The sequence below is a fragment of the Arachis stenosperma genome, chromosome 6, assembly GCF_014773155.1.
Source record: "Arachis stenosperma cultivar V10309 chromosome 6, arast.V10309.gnm1.PFL2, whole genome shotgun sequence".
Taxonomy (NCBI): Eukaryota; Viridiplantae; Streptophyta; class Magnoliopsida; order Fabales; family Fabaceae; genus Arachis; species Arachis stenosperma.
In genome coordinates, this window is record NC_080382.1 from 33,206,513 (window position 1) to 33,227,033 (window position 20,521).

At 34.7% G+C, this 20,521-nt stretch overlaps 2 protein-coding genes and 1 pseudogene across 2 annotated transcripts; 1 reads left to right on the top strand and 2 right to left on the bottom strand.

The window, feature by feature from the left end:
* Nucleotides 1-343: 343 nt before the first annotated feature.
* On the top strand, nucleotides 344-5,671 carry LOC130935112 (uncharacterized). Its single transcript, XM_057864686.1, has 11 exons — nucleotides 344-981; nucleotides 1,341-1,655; nucleotides 1,734-1,842; nucleotides 1,934-2,027; nucleotides 2,508-2,595; nucleotides 2,701-2,784; nucleotides 3,304-3,400; nucleotides 3,499-3,586; nucleotides 3,700-3,805; nucleotides 3,885-3,977; nucleotides 4,813-5,671. The coding sequence occupies exons 1-11, from the start codon at nucleotides 814-816 to the stop codon at nucleotides 5,206-5,208; spliced, it is 1,638 nt and encodes a 545-aa protein (XP_057720669.1). The 5' UTR covers nucleotides 344-813; the 3' UTR covers nucleotides 5,209-5,671.
* Nucleotides 5,672-6,434: 763 nt separating this feature from the next.
* Nucleotides 6,435-9,995, bottom strand: LOC130936307 (uncharacterized). Its single transcript, XM_057866356.1, has 8 exons — nucleotides 9,723-9,995; nucleotides 8,591-8,992; nucleotides 8,297-8,459; nucleotides 7,839-8,121; nucleotides 7,637-7,709; nucleotides 7,460-7,550; nucleotides 7,284-7,363; nucleotides 6,435-6,799 (listed from the first exon to the last, which is right to left on the bottom strand). The coding sequence occupies exons 1-8, from the start codon at nucleotides 9,819-9,821 to the stop codon at nucleotides 6,608-6,610; spliced, it is 1,383 nt and encodes a 460-aa protein (XP_057722339.1). The 5' UTR covers nucleotides 9,822-9,995; the 3' UTR covers nucleotides 6,435-6,607.
* A 4,738-nt stretch (nucleotides 9,996-14,733) lies between these two features.
* Nucleotides 14,734-15,873, bottom strand: LOC130933954 (receptor-like protein 33; annotated as a pseudogene).
* Between the last annotated feature and the right edge of the window lie 4,648 nt (nucleotides 15,874-20,521).

Below are 20,521 nucleotides of genomic sequence, written 5' to 3' on the forward strand. Positions count from 1 at the left end.
CCAAGCCGGTGGGTTTCTTTATATTTTTGGACAGTAGTGGGTTTTCTATTTGTCATGAATACAATGGCTTTACGTGGGATATTTATAGGTCTCTCGGCTGGGCCATGAGTATTGATGAGCCTGCATTCTCCAAATAAAGTTGGGCCTAGCTTTGGATGGCAGCAGAAATGCAGAATGGGGCGTGTTTGACTGTGCTTCGGATCCTCACCTCAATGCCAGTGCCGGCATCAGATCCACTTGTCTTTGTCCTATTTTATTAATTCTGATTATAACGCTAACCCAATCTAATATAATCTAACCAAATCAAATCATAGCCTCCTTACTGTAGTAGCAGTTGGCTCATGGTCATGTAGCAAAGCCTATCTGACTATCTGTCATTTGCGCGAGTGAAGTAGTTCCTTGATAGTGTCTTCAAAGTTTAAATGCCAAAAAAAGGGGAAATTATAATGATGCCTCAATCGTGACCGTCCAATGCGTTGACCTAAAGGGAGGCGGTTCTTCCCATCAAGAAAGGAAGACCCCCACCATTTTCCCCCACTTTGCAATTGGTGTTGCCAGCGTATCATCACATCAATAAGCCGCAAAACGCAAAACACAAGCCACCTTATTCTAACAAACCCCCTCTTTCTTCTTCTCGTCTTCGTCTTCGTCTTGTCCTCCGATCTGGACTGAAATCCAAAACTCGAAAACCGAGACCTACTCCATCCAAATTGGAATCGAGTTTGGGATTCAATTGGAAGGAAGGTTCTGATTAGAAACCCTAGGGAGATAGAGAGAGTAGGGGTTATGTGATGATCGTGGTCGATCGCGAGGATGATGAACAGCTCGAACGGCATGATGTCCCCGTCGTCATCGGGAACTGCACAGTCCCCTGGGCTCAAGACTTATTTCAAAACCCCTGAAGGCCGATACAAGCTTCAATACGAGAAGACTCACCCTTCTGGTCTTCTTCATTATGCTCATGGCAAAACCGTTACTCAGGTCTCCTCTTCTTCTTGCTTTATCAACAATCTTTTCATTATTGTTATTTTTTAGGGTTGTAGGCTATCTGCTTTCTTCAACGCATACTTAGTTCAATGTATCATACTTTACCTTGCTTCCATTTATTGCTAGGGTTTTTCTTCCGATTCATTTACACTCATTTCTAAATCGGTCTCATTCAAATATCTTGTATTCATTGTGATTTTTATTTTTTAATGTTTTTTCCCGTTGTGAATTTAGTTTTGTTGACTTTCAGAGATGAGTTCTGTAATGCTTTTTTCTTCCAAGATTGGTTGTTAAGTTGAAGCGCCGTGTGGTTCCTTTTAACACATTGTTGGTTTGGGTTTACCCATGAGCAGGTTACTCTTGCACATCTCAAAGACAAACCTGCGCCTTCGACCCCGACTGCGTCTTCTTCAAGTTTCAGTGCCAGCAGTGGGGTGCGGTCTGCGGCAGCTAGATTGTTGGGAGGAAGCAATGGAAGCCGAGCGCTTAGTTTTGTCGGGGGCAATGGTGGAAGCAAGAGTAATGGAGGAACGAGTAGGATTGGTTCAATTGGTGCCTCCAGTTCAAGTAGTTCGCTGGCTAATCCAAATTTTGACGGCAAAGGAACCTACTTGATCTTCAATGTCGGAGATGCAATTTTCATAAGTGATTTGAATTCTCAAGACAAGGTATATTGCTTGGGTTGGGTTGTGATGGATTGTTGGTATTTTGGATTCGCTAAAAGAGAGATTTCTTATTACTTGTAGGACCCCATAAAGTCTATTCACTTTAGTAACTCAAATCCTGTGTGCCATGCATTTGATCCTGATGCTAAGGATGGACATGATTTGCTTGTTGGCTTGACCTCTGGAGATGGTAAATAAGTGTTCATTAAAATTTCCATTTCCATTGTTTAAGGAAAATTTAAGCTTTATGAATTTTTTTTTCCCTGTTTGTATTATTGTAGTCTACTCAGTATCACTGAGACAGCAATTACAGGATGTTGGCAAAAAGCTTGTTGGGGCTCAGCATTACAACAAAGATGGTACCGTCAGTAACAGGCAAGGATTGATCCTTTATGTTGTTTTCTCTATAAATACAAGTTCTAATATTTTGTCCAAAGCCAAAAGTGTTGTATGACATAATTTGTTCATGCTCTCTTCTCAGTGACTTAAATATTAAGAATCACTCAGTTTTGATATTCATGAGCACTTGATTGGCTGTCAGCAGCTCAGTAGGCTTGATAATGATTTGGAACCATGCCAGACATGAGCACTTGTTGCTTTCATTCAATGAGGAAAACGTTTTATTTTGTCACCATACAGTATGGTATATCTATATAATGTTTAACTGTTTCATAAAGTGTATATTGGAATTTGCTATTACTGAGTAAGGCATACTAATGTTAATATGTAGTTCAGTGGTTTTAATTCTTTCCATTTTGTGGTTGAGATGCTATTGGAAGTTTGGAACTTGGAATTATGATGTCAAAAGGACACTGATTAGAAAAAATTATGATTGATGCATTTAAATTTGAACAGTCGATGTACATGCATTGCTTGGGTGCCAGGAGGTGATGGAGTTTTTGTTGTTGCTCATGCTGATGGAAATTTATTCGTATATGATAAGGTGAGATTTACTTATCTAGAGAGCTTAACATATTTTGGGTGTACTTACCATGATGTTTCTAATGGTCAGTTGAACAACTATTTACCCTTCTTTCCCACATTTCAGAATAAAGACAGTGCTGGTGATTCTTCATTCCCAGTTGTTAAAGATCAAACTCAATTTTCTGTTGTGCATGCACGTTATAGTAAGGTATTGAGTTTGACTTATGTTTAGTTTCTTTGTAAAATTTACGTATGCAACTTCCATTTGTTTATCTGGACTATTAATTTACTGTACCTAAATTCAGCTTTAATTGGCAGCCATAATATATGATTGGTGCATGTTTCGATTGCCAGTGGGATATACAAAATCACCACAAAGTGATGCAAATGAAGAGTTTTTGCAGAAAATATATGCTTGGATAATCACTTTTTTATTAATCATTTGGATATTTCAATGCACAAATCTATTTTTAAATACAATTCAACATATAAATCACTTTGCATTGCAATCAGCCAGTCACGTAACAATTTTGATAAAATCAATTTCATCAAGAATCAATTTTACAAACGTAGAACCAACATGCTTAGTTCCTCTAGAATGTTGTGGTTGTTTCACATAACACTTGATTGATGTCTCTATTTGTTTCAGATGAAACCATTAATGCTAGAGGTTGCACTTCAGGAGAATTTCTTGTGTGATGTATTTCATTTTTATTGACCTATGCAGAGTAACCCAATAGCCAGATGGCATATATGCCAGGGTTCAATCAACATGTTTTCTTTCTCATCCGATGGAGCATACTTAGCAACTGTTGGAAGAGATGGTATATCTTCTATTAAACACCATCAACACTAATATTAGTTCAACTTTGTTTTTGTTGTGAAAATAAATAAATCATTCCATGGTACTCTCTGCTTTCAGGCTACTTACGAGTGTTTGATTACGTAAAAGAACAACTTATATGTGGTGGAAAGAGTTATTATGGGGCTTTGTTGTGTTGTGCTTGGAGGTGAGCATGTTTGATCTTAGTCAATTATTCTGTTTTTCTTTACTACTTTTAGTTACTTCTGGTTGATTTCATTATTTGAAAATGCAATATCATGATTAAAACTATTTCAACAGCATGGATGGGAAATATGTTTTGACTGGTGGAGAAGATGATTTAGTTCAAGTTTGGAGCATGGATGATCGTAAGATTGTAGCATGGGGTGAGGGACATAACTCATGGGTATGTTGCTTGGTAACATTGAGTTGAAAAATGTTTCTACAATTGTACCGAATTAATGTCTGTCAAATGCTGTGATCAGGTAAGTGGAGTGGCATTTGATTCATATTGGTCATCTCCAAATTCAAGTGATAATGGAGAGAACGTGATGTATCGATTTGGTTCGGTCGGTCAGGTAGCCATAATATTGCTATTATTGTGATTTTTCCTTTGTTCTTTTTGTGGCTTTGGTTATATGCTTTCCAAAAGTTTCCACATGGTTCTTCCCATTACCCAAGATTTGGTTGACAGGATTGAAAATGAATTGCTGAATCCACTTGTGTACAAAGAAATTTTGGGAAATTTGTTCATTCGGTCATGCTTTTCAGTTATTGGATCTGTGACTAGTTTTTAAGAGGCTTTAATATCAACTATATGCTTATTTGAAGCTACTTGAAAGTTGAAGGGATGAAAAACAATTAGGATTACTTTTTACATTTTACATAGTAATGGAGTACATGGGTTTAGCAGCTCTTGGATTTCATATGATTGATTTTGTTAGGCAGTGCTAGTTCCTACGTTCACAGTGAAACATTTTGCCAAACATTAGAACATGGGAATGTTATTTACAAAATTATGTCTTGAATTCTTTAGACTATTTGTTGATTGATTAGAGATTATGGAATGCCATTAATCTTCGTTGTTTGGATATTCAAACACCAAAAGTCTTATTTTCCTTCCACTCTAATTTGAGTGGTGTTGGCTGGACTTAAATTTAAACTTACTAAACTCTTTTCATTTCATCGGCCTCCATTGTGCCTCCGGGCAATAGAATGAAAACTTTTCCCGATTGATATCCATTCAATAAAACTTAACATTTATTAAGTTTCATTGAACTCACCATTAGACGTGCAATAAAATTTTGAAAATGCCTTGTGATTGAATTTCCTGTATTTTCGTATCTGGATGTGTTTCCTTATGTTGTTTTATTTTCCACACAAATGTTGGTACTAAGATGTTTTGGTGGTCAGGATACTCAATTACTTCTATGGGACCTGGAAATGGATGAGATTGTAGTGCCCTTGAGGCGTCCTCCTGGCGGGTCTCCGACTTACAGTACTGGAAGCCAGTCATCCCATTGGGACAGTGTTGTTCCATTGGGTACCTTACAACCTGCTCCAAGCATGCGTGATGTTCCAAAAATCTCCCCATTGGTTGCTCACAGAGTGCATACCGAACCACTCTCTGGCTTGATATTTACTCAGGAATCTGTACTCACTGCCTGCCGGGAGGGGCACATAAAAATCTGGACGAGACCTGGTGTTGCTGAGAGCCAATCAAGCAATTCTGAAAACTTGTTAGCCACCAGCCTTAAGGAGAAGCCTTCACTTTCCAGCAAGATTGGAAATTCTAGCTACAAACAATGACATTCCAAATCTAAAGGGAATTTCAAGCAAATTTTTTAATGGTTTGTTTATCTTTTATCCAGTTGGTTCCCTTAGTTTTTAACATGTTGATTCTAGTAAAGATGAACCAACTGGTTTTACTGTATATTTGCGGATGAGAATGCCATTGTTGGCAGCGAGAGGATGGGAAGGAGAGTTCTCTATGGCCGCCTCCTGTAATTACAGAACGGCTGTTATTAGAATGTCTGATTAGTGATTACAGGAATAATGTGAAATTGGTCCATGAAGATCGATACTTCGGAAGCGCATACTGCATACAAGCCATTATTTATTTCGTTAGCCCTTTAATTGTTGGTTTCACCAACATGAATTGTATAAAGCTGAATAGTTTGGCTATGTAATCTGAGGTCGGTGAGGGTGCCCTCTTTTCAGGATATTAATATTCGATGACGCTGTCCTAATATTTAAATTGATTCAGCTGTGATCATCGTTAATCCTCGCAATGAATCAGTTGTGTTCCGAGTTTAGGATAGTAAGTGTAGTCGCAACAAAAGTGCAGTATACCGGTGTTTGGAATGCCAGTGTGAACTAAAAATGATCCGTCACATGTAAATAATATATGGAATTGTAATGGGTTTTAGGGAATACAACCAACTTCGGCTACCATCTATTTATATCACATAAAAATCGTTACTAATATGTAATAGAGTGAATTTATGCCATATTGCTTTGTAATTGTGTTACATCAATGGTTTTGCACACATAGCAATTTTACATTATTGTAATATAAAAAATATATTAAATTTTTATATAGTATTAATATGTCATTTATCATTAACTATTATCAAATTTATATCAATTTTGATGTCACTAAACAAAATGTTAAATTTTTTTTTACTCAATTAAATCTAATAGATTAACTTACTCAGTTGAATAAAAAAGAAACAGCTAAATACAATTATTATTTACATTAAAATTGTATATCTTCCATTGTATTTCTTTTCGTTGAATAATTATATTGAATCATATATAAATTGCTAAATGAATGTATTGTACAATATTTTCTATTTATATATTATCTAATGCATTTCTAAACAATGTAGCATTTTAAATATATATTATATAGTATAACTAATTTTGCTCTCAGCGCGTCGCGGATGTCTTACTCTAGTTATTGCACAGCAGAATGCCATCCATTGTTATTACTTATTACTGTTAATTTTTTGGATTCCTTCAAAATTGCATTATAAAGACAATTTCTTCAAGCTTGCACTGAAGACACACTGGTGAATAATAGTGACGTGTTCAAACTTGTCTATACATTATATTTTATGTACAGCAAAATGCGTTTTATGATGCCACAGCGTGCCGTGAAGGAAATAATAAATATGCATTATTCAAGTGTAAAGCTATGTCAGCCTTAAGTGGTTGTTGCAGATGATTGATGAGTTGGTACAGCCACCTCTTGGGAACCAAGCTGATGCTGATTCAACTGAGCAAACCATCTTCTCCTCCATTTCAGAAACTCAAACAGGACAGAGGCTACACACATTACAGCTCCAAACCCAGTAAATGTAGCAAGTAGCATAGATAGCACTGCTTGCACATGAAGCTGTCACACCATTAAACAAAGCAATTATTATGTGTGCTTTATCGGTACAGTTGAAAATTTATTACATGAGATGTGTATTGTATTAATTTCTGTCATGTACATTGGGTCTTAAATAACTAAAATGGGGTATGGGATCCACATAATGAGATGGTTCCTACATCCCATCCAAAGTTAGCAAGTATATGTCCACCAGTGAGCAAGATAGTATAAAAAGGCCGGTTGGTGCACAAGCGTCCTTGTTAACACAGGCTCCGGAAAAAGGGCTGCACCCAAAGGGTATAATATATGCAGTCTAACTCGATACTTATATCATTAGCTGTTTCTACGGCTTAAACATATCACTTTGAGGTTACACAGAGACAACTCAATCGTTGCTCCAAGATAATTATATGAGTATGCAAGAGTGTATGCCAATAAAATATTTTTTTCTTTAGTTGAAATAATCATTTGTCTTTTTACAAAGTAACACACAAATTTCCCTTACCAGTGAATAGAAAAGACGACCAGCAAGAAACACCATAACAAATTGGGCAATCGCATAAAGCCAGACATGTTTTCTCCTCGCTAAGAACAAAATTGCAGGAATCAGTTTAATAATACCAAAGGCAGGATTCGAAGTTCACAGCATAGGCTAATAGTGGAAGAAAAAGAGAGACTTACACATTGTTGTTGATGTCATGCTTGCAAGAAGGCCTAATATACAAGAAAATGGGAGAGATATTGCAATGGCACCAGACCCCATATTTGAAACCTGTCCAATGAATAATGGTATCTCATCATTAAGATTACATTTTGGACCAAAGGGAATTATCCAAGTCGTCCAGTAGTTGTACTTACAAGAAGCTGCTCAACAAAACAGAAGTAAGCCATCATGTTGATAACCACAAGAATTGGAACAGTTTCCCAAACCCTGTGAAAATTCTATGCATTAGTTCTGTTGTACCATGTTGGCAAACAACATTTAAGGTTATGTTTGGTATGTGTTTCAAATAAAGAAAATGCGATATAGGAGATGAAAGGAAGAAGTGTTTCCTCTTGCCTGTATTGCTGACCTTGGCTACTTATCAAGAAGTTTGGTGAATGAGTACTCGCAATTCGTAAAAGAGTGACAGGTAGGTTCTGAACTTGTTCCTTGCACACATCACATGTTCTGTTACCTTTGATGCTGAACCATTTAACCGCGCATTCTTGGTGCGCCAATGCTAGTTCACCTTTGCAGCTGCATTCCATTTTAAGGGTATCAGAACCTTCTCCAAGTTCAATCAAACATATTCTACACACAGCTTCTTCTTCAGGAATGTCCTCTCCATCCTCATTCTCAACTGAACCAGAATAAACACATACATACACAATGTGGTTATTATTCGAATGTCCTAGTAAAGATAACTTGTGCTTGGAGATCTTTGAATTACTAACTTAAATATTAAGGATCTCCTGCATTAACTAGTGATCATATGTGTTCTGTTAAAGTGATTCAAACGTGAAGAAGGAAGTCACCAGTAATGTCGGGTGAAGATTTCATAGATGTTGTGGCAGCGCTACCAGCTAACCGTGGCGTAGTAGGAACTATGCGCAGCATCACACCTACTGATGTGTTCCCATCTTTGTTAAGTGCAGGAACTGAACGCGAACGATGGATCGATGATTGCTGTCCTTTTCTCTGTAAAATGAGGTGAACCATTTTGTAACAAAATGTTTAAATCATGGTTATTGAGAGAGCAACTCATTTCAACATTGTGATCAAAGCATGCTAACTATGAAAATTCAACAGAAAATTGGATCACTGCTAACCACATATGTTGTCATATTGGTTGTGTTTCCTCCAATTGGTGTCACGGGTAAAGATGACATCTTCTTCCCTCTAGGTGTGATCAACTTTGTAAGAGATAATGTCCTCAAAATCATAGGCTTTTTCGGCACCTCTGTGGAAGAACCTTCAAGTGCTAGAATTGAAGCCTTTTCAGTGTTCCCTAACTTAAAGCTAAGTTTGGGAATAAGGGCTTTAATATTTGATTTATTTTTTGGTTGTAACTCATTGATACTAGAGAAAGCAGGGCTTGTAGAAGGCATGTTAATTCTCAAGAATTCCTCTCTTGCTTCATCAAGATTTCTTGCAGGTATCTCCAACATAAGATTTTGCCTTCTTCCATGTTGTCTACTAGGTAGTTCAGTTATTTCACTTGATTCTACACCCTATACATGAAGAATCATACATAGCCTTTGTTAAGCTTCAGATGCAAATGTCTCTCATACATGTGTTTCAGATGGAGCATTACCAATTCAATTATGAAGATTTACACCAATGACGGTTACCCTTTTTCGCATGGAATGCATATGCCTTATGCATGTGATGTTTTACCACAAAATTATGTCATGAACACAATCTAATTTCATGTAACTTCTAAACATGCCACTGAGTGTATAGGACAACCATAGAATCCATAATCGTCTTTTGGGTTATTTTTGTCAGCATCAGAATTTTTCAGGTACCATTTTAATAGTTTAAAAATAAAAGTATAGAAGTTTCCAGTAATGTAGTTTTGGAATTTAACCAGCACCAATCAATAGGCATCCAACGAAACAAAAGGAAAACTATACAAGTTTTTCAATAGTGTAGTTTAGGAATCTAATCAGCCTAGTTAGTACTAATAGTTACATGCACTATGAGTATGCTTTGATGCTCATGGATAATTGGAATCTTTTAAGCGTTCAAATTCCAATACTCAGCTACAGCTAAAGTTCCTATTGGTCAGAAACAGGGGGAAGATATGATCAATGACAAAAGGTATCAACTAAGAACAAAACACAGTTCCCCATATGAATTCTATTGGAGATATATAAATTGCCGAAAGTAGAAACAGTTAGCTGTAAACTTAAATATAAGAAAAATAGAAAAATGAAAAATAAATAAATGAAAATTTACCTTATGAATTGCAGTGTGAGCTACGGTAGCAGTGGTAGTGATACCATCAACTTGGTCTCTGTGCATTGGAAAGTCTTGTTCTTGTTGCTGAGTTGCCATAGCTGAAGTGAAGGAATTCAGTGGAGAACACAAAGAAGCTCAAAGCAACGCAACTATACAAGTATCATATGAACAATGGAAATTCAGACAAGTCTTAGTAATGTGTTTTGAGGGAATGAATGTTGATGCAGATCGTGGAAGTTGGAAAGAGAGAGAGAGATGAAGAGAATATGGAATTAGAAATGGTTGGAGACAAGTGGCAACTAAGATTGAAGCAGACATTTTCAACTTTTTTTTTTTTTTAATTTCTGGTGTTAAACATTTTAAAGTTTGATGCCTCAAAGTCAAAAAGTTAAAAAAAAAAAAGAGAAGAATCACTCACAATAACTAACTAATTATTATTCCTTCATATCCTTCAAGCATTCTTGCAAGAGAAGTGCTTTAACAACTAACAATTCTTTGTATATTATTATTGTATCGATTTTCATTGACTCCATTCAATTGTATTTTTGGTGGAATTTGTATTTGAATGTTTTTTAGTTAATTGTTCGTTAAATTACACAAAAAAAACTCCTTATAAATAATAAATTTTTAAAAAAAAGATAATTAAGAAGAGATTTTATTTTTTCCTATAAATTTGTATTTTTTTTATACATATATATATATAATCATTAAATGGAAAGTGACAATTTAAGCTTATTTTTTTATATTGTAATAAATTGTGATACGCTTGGTTATTTTCGTGTAAGTGAGTTTTACACTGCTATGGAATATGGACAATTTTCACCTTTTGAAAGGCCCAAAATGTCAATATTTTTTAATTCTTTAAATACAAAACGACGCCTACGTTTTGATTAAAAAAATTAAAACAAAAAGTTTGATTCACAAAATGGCACTGCCCCGATATTTTTTTTAATTAAAAAATAAATAAAAGCGCGGTTGATGTTTTGATATTCAGCATGTTTTTAAAATATAATCTGGTCAAAACACCATTAGCGTGTTGCAGAAAAATAAAAAAGTGGACAACATTTTGTGAAAACGCCAGCAACATCTTATGCTAGTAGGAATTAAAAAATATAAAATCAACTATAAAATGAGTGTTGTGTTGTCTTGTGGTGAAACATAGAAGTGGAGTTGTTCTTCATTTTGAGAGCTTTATTCTGCATATGAAGTGAAAAACTTTGGAGTTGTTCTTCATTTTAACAGTTTTATTCTGTATATGGAGTGAAAAACTTTGTGAGTGAGTGTGATGAATATAAAATAGAGGGTTATGTTAGTTTAAAAATATATTATAATGGTTAAATTTTGTCTCATATACATGAGGACGTGAGCTTTTTATGTGAGAATTCATCTGTTATTATTGTTTAAGAGTGTACTTTCTTAAAATGTAGCTCATCAGGTGTTGAAGATAATGACAAATATTGTATAGATAGTTTGTGCTAGTATTTGGTGGTTTCGTTTAATTTCAAATAATGCATGTGGTTAATAAAGTTACTAAATAAAGAATATTTTCGACCTACCATCAAATTAGAGCACAAGCTTCATTATTGAGTTGTATGTTAAGTTTAGGGGTGACAGGAGAACCCGAACCCGCAGGGTACCCAACCCGCCCCAGTTGGGGCGGGTTTAAACCCGACCCGGAGCGGGGCGGGTTTATGTCGGGACGAGACGGGTTCGAGGTCAGGGTGAACCGACCCCTACTCGCCCCGGAGAGCATATATATATATATATAATATAGGAATTAGGGTTTTTCTCTCTGTGCCTCCATCACCTTCACTCGTTTAGACACCATAATCTTCTTCTTTTTCTTCCTTAGAGAACCAAAGTCACCTGGCCATAGTCTTCTTCTCCGTTGCTCAGTCCTTCACCCCCTTGCCGTTGCTGCTCAGCCTCTCATTCCCTTGCCGTCGTTGCCCACTCCTTGCTGTCGCCGCAGCTCCTCGCCATCGCCGCTCGGCCCGCATCTCCTCGCCGTCGCCGCTCGGCCCGCATCTCCTCACCGCTTAGCCCGTAGCTCCAGCCTGCCGTCGCTGCTCAGTTTTTAGCTCCGTAAGACCGTAAGTTCCTCTCGCTCTTGTTCTCTCGTGGGCACTTTCTCTCTCTCCCTCTCTCTCCCTCTCCATCATATTGTGAGATCTAAGTTCTTTTTTGTTCCTCCATAGATTCATCTCTTGGTTGCCGCTGTTGTGAGCTTGGCCATCGCCATTGCATGTGAGCCTGTCACTGGAGTCCCTTCTCTTTGTCTCTCTGAGTCTGTGACTGTAAGTTTTACAATTTTTTATTCAATTTTGTAAATGTATGTGCTGAAGTGGGTTTATTTGTGTTTGATTGAGAATTTTGTTGTAAATTTGTTGATAGAGAATTACTTTGTTGATTGCAATTTGTTCGTCTGATGGTAGTTTTTCATTTTTCATTTTGATTGAGCATTTGAGACTTTGTGATTGTAATTTTGTTTTTATGTGTCTAATTGCAGTTTTTTAATTTTTTATTTTGAATGAGAATAAGAGACATTGTAATTATAATTTTGTTTATATGTGTTTGATTGCAGTTCTTTATTTTTCATTTTAAATTATTATCGGCTATAGTATTTTTCATGATGTTGGCATGTTGCAACTGGTTATATATGTTGATTGAGAATGAGGCTATCATATTCATGCTTTAGATCAACAGAACAATAAAAATTTAGCACTTCTATAGTTTATACTAGTATTTACAATCTAATACTTACCTATGCTATAATGCTTCTTTGTAAAGTTTTCAAAGTGCTTCCAACTTTTACATTAGCAAAGATTCAAGAATTGAAGGATCTTGAAGAGGAAGCTAAGAGGAACCAATCCTTGAAATCTCTCTTGCTATCTCCTTCTGGTGACTTTGTGATTTCTTATTATGAAAATAAAGTAAGCTACTAATTAATTAAATTTGTAAACTAAAATATATGTAGCAGTTTTCAAATGTGATTGTGTGTATATTTATTCATTCATTCAGATAGCTGTTTTTGAATTCAAGAGCAAAATGGTTGAGCTTTATTTCTCATCGAGTTCATATGAAAGATGCACTGACTTTACTTTTGGTCTGGTAGAGTTTTATGACAAGTTAAGGTCAGATGAGGAGAGCTTTGAGATTGTGATGATACCTCTTGATGAGTAAGAAGAATCCTTTAAGAAAGGATTGGAAAGTATGCCTTGATTGTCATTGTCTTTTGAGGACAAGAACGGTGAAAAATGATCAAAAATAAAGATTGAATACTCTTTTATATTAATGTTATAATTTTTTATTATGGCGTTAAATTTATAGTGATCAAACATTAGCTTTTTTAAATTTCAACTTATTGACATTATATGAATCTTATGTTTGTATTTTAATTTATGCATGAATTTTAAATTTTTGTCTTAATTTATATATGAATACATAAAAATTAAAATGTTATTTAATTTTTACAGGGGCAGGTAGGGGCGGAGCGGGTACCCGCAGGGATGGGTTAGGGTACTACAGTTTACTACCCGCGGGTAGTGACGGGGCGGGTAGTAAATGATTAACAGGACGGCGGGGCGGGGTCGGGTAGGGCAAAAACCTGCCCTTACCCGCCCCACTGCCACCCCTAGTTAAGTTCAAAAAAATTTATGATGTTGATTTTTTGGAACACAATATAAATTAGATGGGTTATAACAGTAAAAGCGATGAAGAGTTTGAAGTGTTATGACATGGATGCTCATCATTAAATTGGCACCGGATTCGATGGTCCCAAAACGTTTGGACCATTAAATGGTCCCATAACAAAACATGTTTTTTAAGTTTTTTTAACAATTGTTACATAGTCCTTTAACTAATTTTAATTACAAATTAACCCCATATATTCTATTTAATTATAAAAACTGTTTTTTATTTTATAAATTATTATTTTATCAATCATCTATTATGTTTATTAACAATAAAAAACAAAAATAATAACAAATTAGATTTTTCATTGATCGTAATAAAGCTTTTGGCCATTTCAATGGATTAAAAGTTTATATTTGATCCGTGACGTTAGTGATGAATCATTAAATCGTGTTTCCTTGAAAACCAATCGATTGGATTATCAAAATAATCGATTGAATTATATCTCAATTGATTGGATTACAGTTTATCACAAAACAATCGATTGAAACTTGCAAGACAGCATGATTTTCGCATAAATTAATCGATTGGTCATATGACCCAATCGATTAAATGATGAATAGAAAGTGGATTTTTGTAATTCAATCGATTGTTTATACTCTCCAATCGATTGAATTCTTGAAAACAACCTGAGGTCTCACAATTCAATCGAAAAAATGCGCATGATAACTTTTTAAGGAAGCATAAAAGATGCGCATGATTTTTTTATTTTAGAAAAAAATAAAAGCATCTGCAATGCACTTCACAATTTAACTATAATATTTACATTTCACTCAATTCCACTGTTCATGAAAGAAATTTTCTTACTTTTCATAGTCCAGTTTCTTCTCATATTATTTTTACCAAATGCGGTAAGATGTATACTACTATCTTTCTTAAAACTATTTCGATTATTTTAGATTGATTTATAGGTTAAAGTATATTAATAAAAGCACAAAATGAGTTAATCATAAAAAACACACTTTCATGAGTTAATTATCTTCAATATCAATATCACTGCCATAAACCACTCATATAATATAATATCATAGTACATTTTTCTCTCACTCTCGGACACACGCTACATAAACAGAGGAATTGAGTTTCTTTACCAAATAACTCAATTCATTTCATTCTTGACATTCATACAAGGCTTTTCATTTCATTGCAAGAGTGGTGGTACATCTTGAGGAATCCATAATGATATAAGCATGGATAAATCATAAGCTTGATATCCAACAAGCTTTATTCCACAAATAGAAAATTCACATGACAAAAAAAAAAAAGGAAAACACATGAAGCTTTGCATGGCTTCTAATCTCCTCTGATTGTTCTGTTAGACATATCCACAAACAAATCTCACAAGCCACAATGGTTTCCGAGTGAAGATAAACAACCTTCCAAGGAACATCCCAAATACCACTCTACATCCATATCCCACTGCTACTGTCTTCCATCCAAATAATGACTCTTTTGGCTCAGGAAATACTGAAGGTAACCGTTCTTCATCATTGACGCATGACTTTGACAAAGGGAATCCACATAGCATTGGATTTCCTATGTAAGAATCATTTTGGAATGTATTGAACTGTTTTAGTGTTGGTATCTTTCCCTCCAGCTGATTTTTAGAAAGGTTCAAGACAGACAAAAAATTCAAATTTGTCAAAGACAAAGGTATCTCACCTTTCAATTGGTTCCGTGAGAGGTCTAACCATTCCAAACTTGTCAAATTTCCCAAAGTTTGTGGAATCATACCACTGATTCTGTTGTGTGAAAGGTAAAGCCCTTTGAGAGAATTCAATTCTCCAAGAATTTGTGGGATTTCTCCTTCAAACAAGTTATTTGACAAGTCTATGGTTGTGAAAATAGTTAATATCCTTGACATTTCTATCAATTGACCTTTCATAATGATCACAACAGATTCATTATATGGTACACTAGTCGTACTAGCATTGGTATCCATATACTTCAAACCACCAGTTTGAGTATTATCATTCCGGGCCATCATACCTTGAAACTCTTGAAAGTATTGCATTGGCAAAGGGCCACTAAACTTGTTATTAGACACATAAAAAATTCTCAACTTTGGAAATGGGTGCTTCCTACTCAAACAAGTGACGGTACCATGAAATTTGTTATTTCGTAAACTGAGTACCTGTAATTCCTGAAGAGCTTCTAGCCTACTGGGAAATACATCTTCTATGTTATTGTCACTCAGGTCTAGAACTTTCAGATTTGTGCAATGAGCCAAAGATTGTGGTATTGGTCCCTCTAATTGGTTGCCATTCAACTTTATAGTCTCAAAATCATTATTCTTGGAGAAGTTTCCAGGTATGCTTCCATAAAAGTTGTTGATTTACAAATCCAAAACCAGGAGCGAAGGAAAGGATCCCAAACATTGTGGAATCTGGCCGGTCAAATTGTTGTGAGACAGGATAAGCGCAATGAGGGAGGTTGCAGAATTTGGCAAATCCATATTGTTTTCGTGAATTCAATTAATTGAGTAACAAAACCAATCGATTGAATTGCGAGACCTCAGGTTGTTTTCAAGCATTCAATCCATTGGAGAGTATAAATAATCGATTGAATTACAAAAATCCACTTTTTATTCATCGTTCAATCGATTGGGTCATATGATCAATCGATTTATTTATGCAAAAATCATGCTGCCTTGCAAGTTTCAATCGGTTGTTTTGTGATAAACTGTAATCGAATCGATTGAGTTATAATTCAATCGATTGTTTTGATAATCCAATCGATTGGTTTTCAAGGAAACACAATTTAATGGTTCATTACGAACGTCACGGATCAAATATAAACTTTTAATCCATTGGAATGGCTAAAAGCTTTATTACGATCAATGGAAGATCTAATTCGATATTATTTTTGTTTTTGATTGTTAATAAACATAATAGATGATTGATAAAATAATAATTTATAAAATAAAAAACAGTTTTTATAATTAAATAAAATATATGGGATTAATTTGTAATTAAAATTAGTTAAAGGAATATGTAACAGTTGTTAAAAAAACTTAAAAAATATGTTTTGTTATGAAACCATTTAATGGTCCAAACGTTTTGGGACCATCGAATACGGTGCCCATTAAATTGGCCATGACCCTTTCAACCATTCAATGAAACTTGGGAAGCACAAGTCTTCAAAGAATGAGCAGCATAAGAGCAACTCCAAAAGGATATTTTTTGGGTATTAGTTTTGACTTTTACAGTAACTGAATTAATTTGAAATTAAAATTTGCATTGAATACAATCTTTGAAATGATATTAGTATTAGTAAAAAAATAACATATCATTTTAAAAAAAGACTAGTAAAATGATGCCATTTGTATATCTATTAAATTCATTAACTGAACATTGCAACTTTGTTATGTAACGTTGTTAAATTGAAATGAAACCAAAAATTAGTGATAATTTCACATTGAGTTTTAAATCATATTTTTATAATATACGATTCTCATGGAAGACTTAAGTTTAGTAAAAATAGAAAAAAAGATAAATTTGTACAAGTATAAATAAGGTCATAGGGTCATATGGTATGATCCACAAGTACAGAAAACACAATATAAAAAAACATATATTTGTACTCTCAAGAATAATATATGCATGAAAGAGTGAATATATTATTGAGAAACATATGGATTATCTCAATTATATTGAGATACTTATATTAGAGAATATTAATACTAGAGTTTTTTATTTAAACTTTTTTATTTTATATCTATTTTTTTCTTATTTTTTATCTTACAGTACATTATCAGCATGAAGTTTTGATTAAAATTCAGAAAGACACATCTAATAAATTTATATTATTATGTCAAAACTCTCTCATTTTAAATTTAATACTCTTAATATATATAGATAGAATTACTTATTATGGATATTAGATACTAAAATTTATCTTGATTTAATGGATCTTGGAGATACCATTAATGCTGACAATAAAGCATTCAAAAAGAATAAAACTAAAGTCATGATCTTTCTTCGTCAATGATGAAGGATTGAAAAACGAATATCTCACATTAAAATATTCTAAAGATATGTGAAAGAACATTAAAGAAAGGTATAATCATTAAAAGATAGTGATATTTTCTCATGCCCGATATGAATGGACACATTTGTGTTTACAGGATTTTAAATCCATAAATAAATAGAATTCAGCAATGTTTTGAATGACCTCATGAATGAAATTATGTGGAAAAAAGATAATTGATAATAATATAGAAAAAATTTTCTCGACCTTCCATACCTTGAATGTGCTCCTGCAGCAGCAGTATTGAGAAAAATAATTTAAAAAATATTCCGATATAATTTCTTACTTTTTTGTTGCTGAACAAAACAATGAATTACTCTTAAAAAATCATGAAGCGTGCTCAGCTGGGACTGCCCCATTTTTGAAGCAAATACGGTAAATCATAACGCTATAAGAGGTAAATAATAAAACTTTGGTAAGAAGAAAAATTTTCCAAGAAACAATTTCACTAGATGTGGGATAAATATTTTCGTTGTAATGAAAAAGGTCATTGGTCCCACACTTGTCGTACCCTAAGACATTTAATTGATCTTTATCAAGAATTTTTAAAGAAAGATGACAAAAAAGGAGACAAATTTTGTTTCAAAAGATGTTGTTAAAAATTACACCACTCATTCTGAAGTATCTGATTTCTTTGAGGATCCTGAAGAAAACATTAGTCATTTAATCAACGATGAAAAAGTTTAATAATCGGGTTTATTGTTTTTCTAAGTACTTATGTCATAAAATAATAAAAAAAACTTTTTGTTAAGTTTTTTTTCTATGCATTTGAATTTTAAGTATAATGTATATAAATAATGCTTAATAAAATATTAATGTTTATGTTTCATTAATTACATAATATTAATCAAGATAATTAAAGCAATATCTAAGTAATTAGCAATCTAACAAGACAATATATGAATCTAATTCTATTCTAGAACTAATTAAGCAACTAAAACTAACTAAAGCAAGAATTGAGTAATTAGATTTTGAATTTTCAAATATGAATTGCAAAAGAACTCTTAGCTAAGGCATAGGAATTGAGATCACTATCCTTGTCCAATAACCATATATTGACAATCATGAGGGACCAACCCCATCAAGTCTACTTCTATGTTTGAAGTATGTCAAATAGACTTGATCAACATCAATCCATAAGTCCCAACCTAGCTACTAATTAACTTAGTAGTAGACTAGTGTTAATGAGTATCAAATTGACCAACAGTGGTTCCTAAATCACCATTTCAATTAGACCCAATGACTCAAGGTCACTTAATTCCCTTAACCTAGACCAAGAGTATAAGAAACTACTCCATAACTAATGAAAATATTTTGTCAAACATTTGATGTGCAATAGTCAAAGACATAACTAAATTGCAAAAGTAAATAGAAATTAAAACTACTAACTAACAATTATCAACAATAGCAACTCAGCTAAAACTATGACACATAAAAACCTCAATGTATTAATGAGAATTCAAAATTAACAAGGTTCACAAAATGAGAAATAAGAGAAAACTAAGGAAAAGAATATAACACTAGCAAAGAAATTAAGCAAAATTAGAACTAGAGAAACTAAAATTAAGACAATAAAACTAGAACTAACAAGCTCCAATTCAGAAATTAAAGCAAAAGACAATCAAAGAGCACTAAAACTTAGAGAGAAGTACGAATTTTTCTCTCTAGAAGAACTAAGAGCCAAAATTAGCTAAATTAAGTCCTCATGTGTGTATGCTTGGTTGCCTTCCTTCCCCCTCCAATTCTTGGCCTTTCTCCCTTCAGAATTAGTTTGAATTGGGCCCAAGAAAGGTCCAGAAATCACTGGCACGTGCAATTTTAATGAGTTCACGCGCTGCATGTTATGTGTATGCGCGAGCCACGCGTACGTGTAAGTCGAACTTTGTAGATGTCACGTGTATGCGCGAGAACCAGCTTTTCAAAACTTCTATTCTTCATGTTTCTTCCACTTTTACATGCTTCCTTTCCATCCTCTAAGCCATTCTTGTCCTATAGATCCTGAAATCACTTAACAAACGCATCACGGCATCGAATGGTAATAGAAGAGGATTAAAAATTAGCATTTTTTCTGGTCCTAAGAAGCATGTTTTGAACTATAAGACACAATTAGGAAAAAAATCATAAAAATATGTAATTTATATGAATAAGTGTGAAAAGAATTAATGAAACCCTCCAAATTTAACACAAGATAAACCCTAAAATTAGGGTTTATCAATATCTCTATTCTAAGTTTTTTGATCATTTGTTCCTTTCATCGGGCTTCTAGTTATACTATTTCCTGATTATATATTATTGTATGGAGCTTTAGAACTGTCGTAATGCTTTATCGCCTTTGCTTCACGGCTATAGGGTGAAGCTTAATGTGATAGGGTGTTACAATGGCCATGCACTAGGTCCATTATTTCCATGGCGTTATGCTCAGATGGCTCCCATTATTTCCATGGTGTCGTCGGCGAAGATGCAAGAGCAAATATTGGAGATCAACTTGATCTGTCTCCACGTGGAGGCTCCAAACCTACGCCCTCACATGGATCGACTCCTCCACCAAGCTCGAACCCGAGTCGACAAGGTCGGCAGCCACAACCCTACCTGGAACGCCAAGTTCCTTACTAGTGACACCTATGAAATCTATGATGCCATCTATGCCATCGGCAGCTTTCGCGACCACCTCATCAGCATCGTCCTATTCCTCGTTAGCAACATCTTCAACTCTCCCGCCGATCCCGACACCGCCAGAACACCTTGCTTTAGCCTCTGACTTCCCAGTGCTGCACAAGGTCTCGATGACAGAGTACCGCAACCTCATTGGAATGAAGATAAAGAACCACCAGAGGAAGCAAAATCAAAGACTGTGGAAGCAACATTGAAAGAGTGGAATGGGGTGAGGGTTCCACCGTGCATTGGTATCTGAATGCCATCAGCCAGAAGTTGCAATACTTCCTTCCACCACGATTTCCTCTTCTTGTTCTGGAACCGCCACGCAACATCACACTCGTCGGCTGCAAATCCATTCACCGGAGTTTGGTAATCAAAGAGAGATTGAGAAATTGGGGGTGGTGAAGAGGATTGGAGAA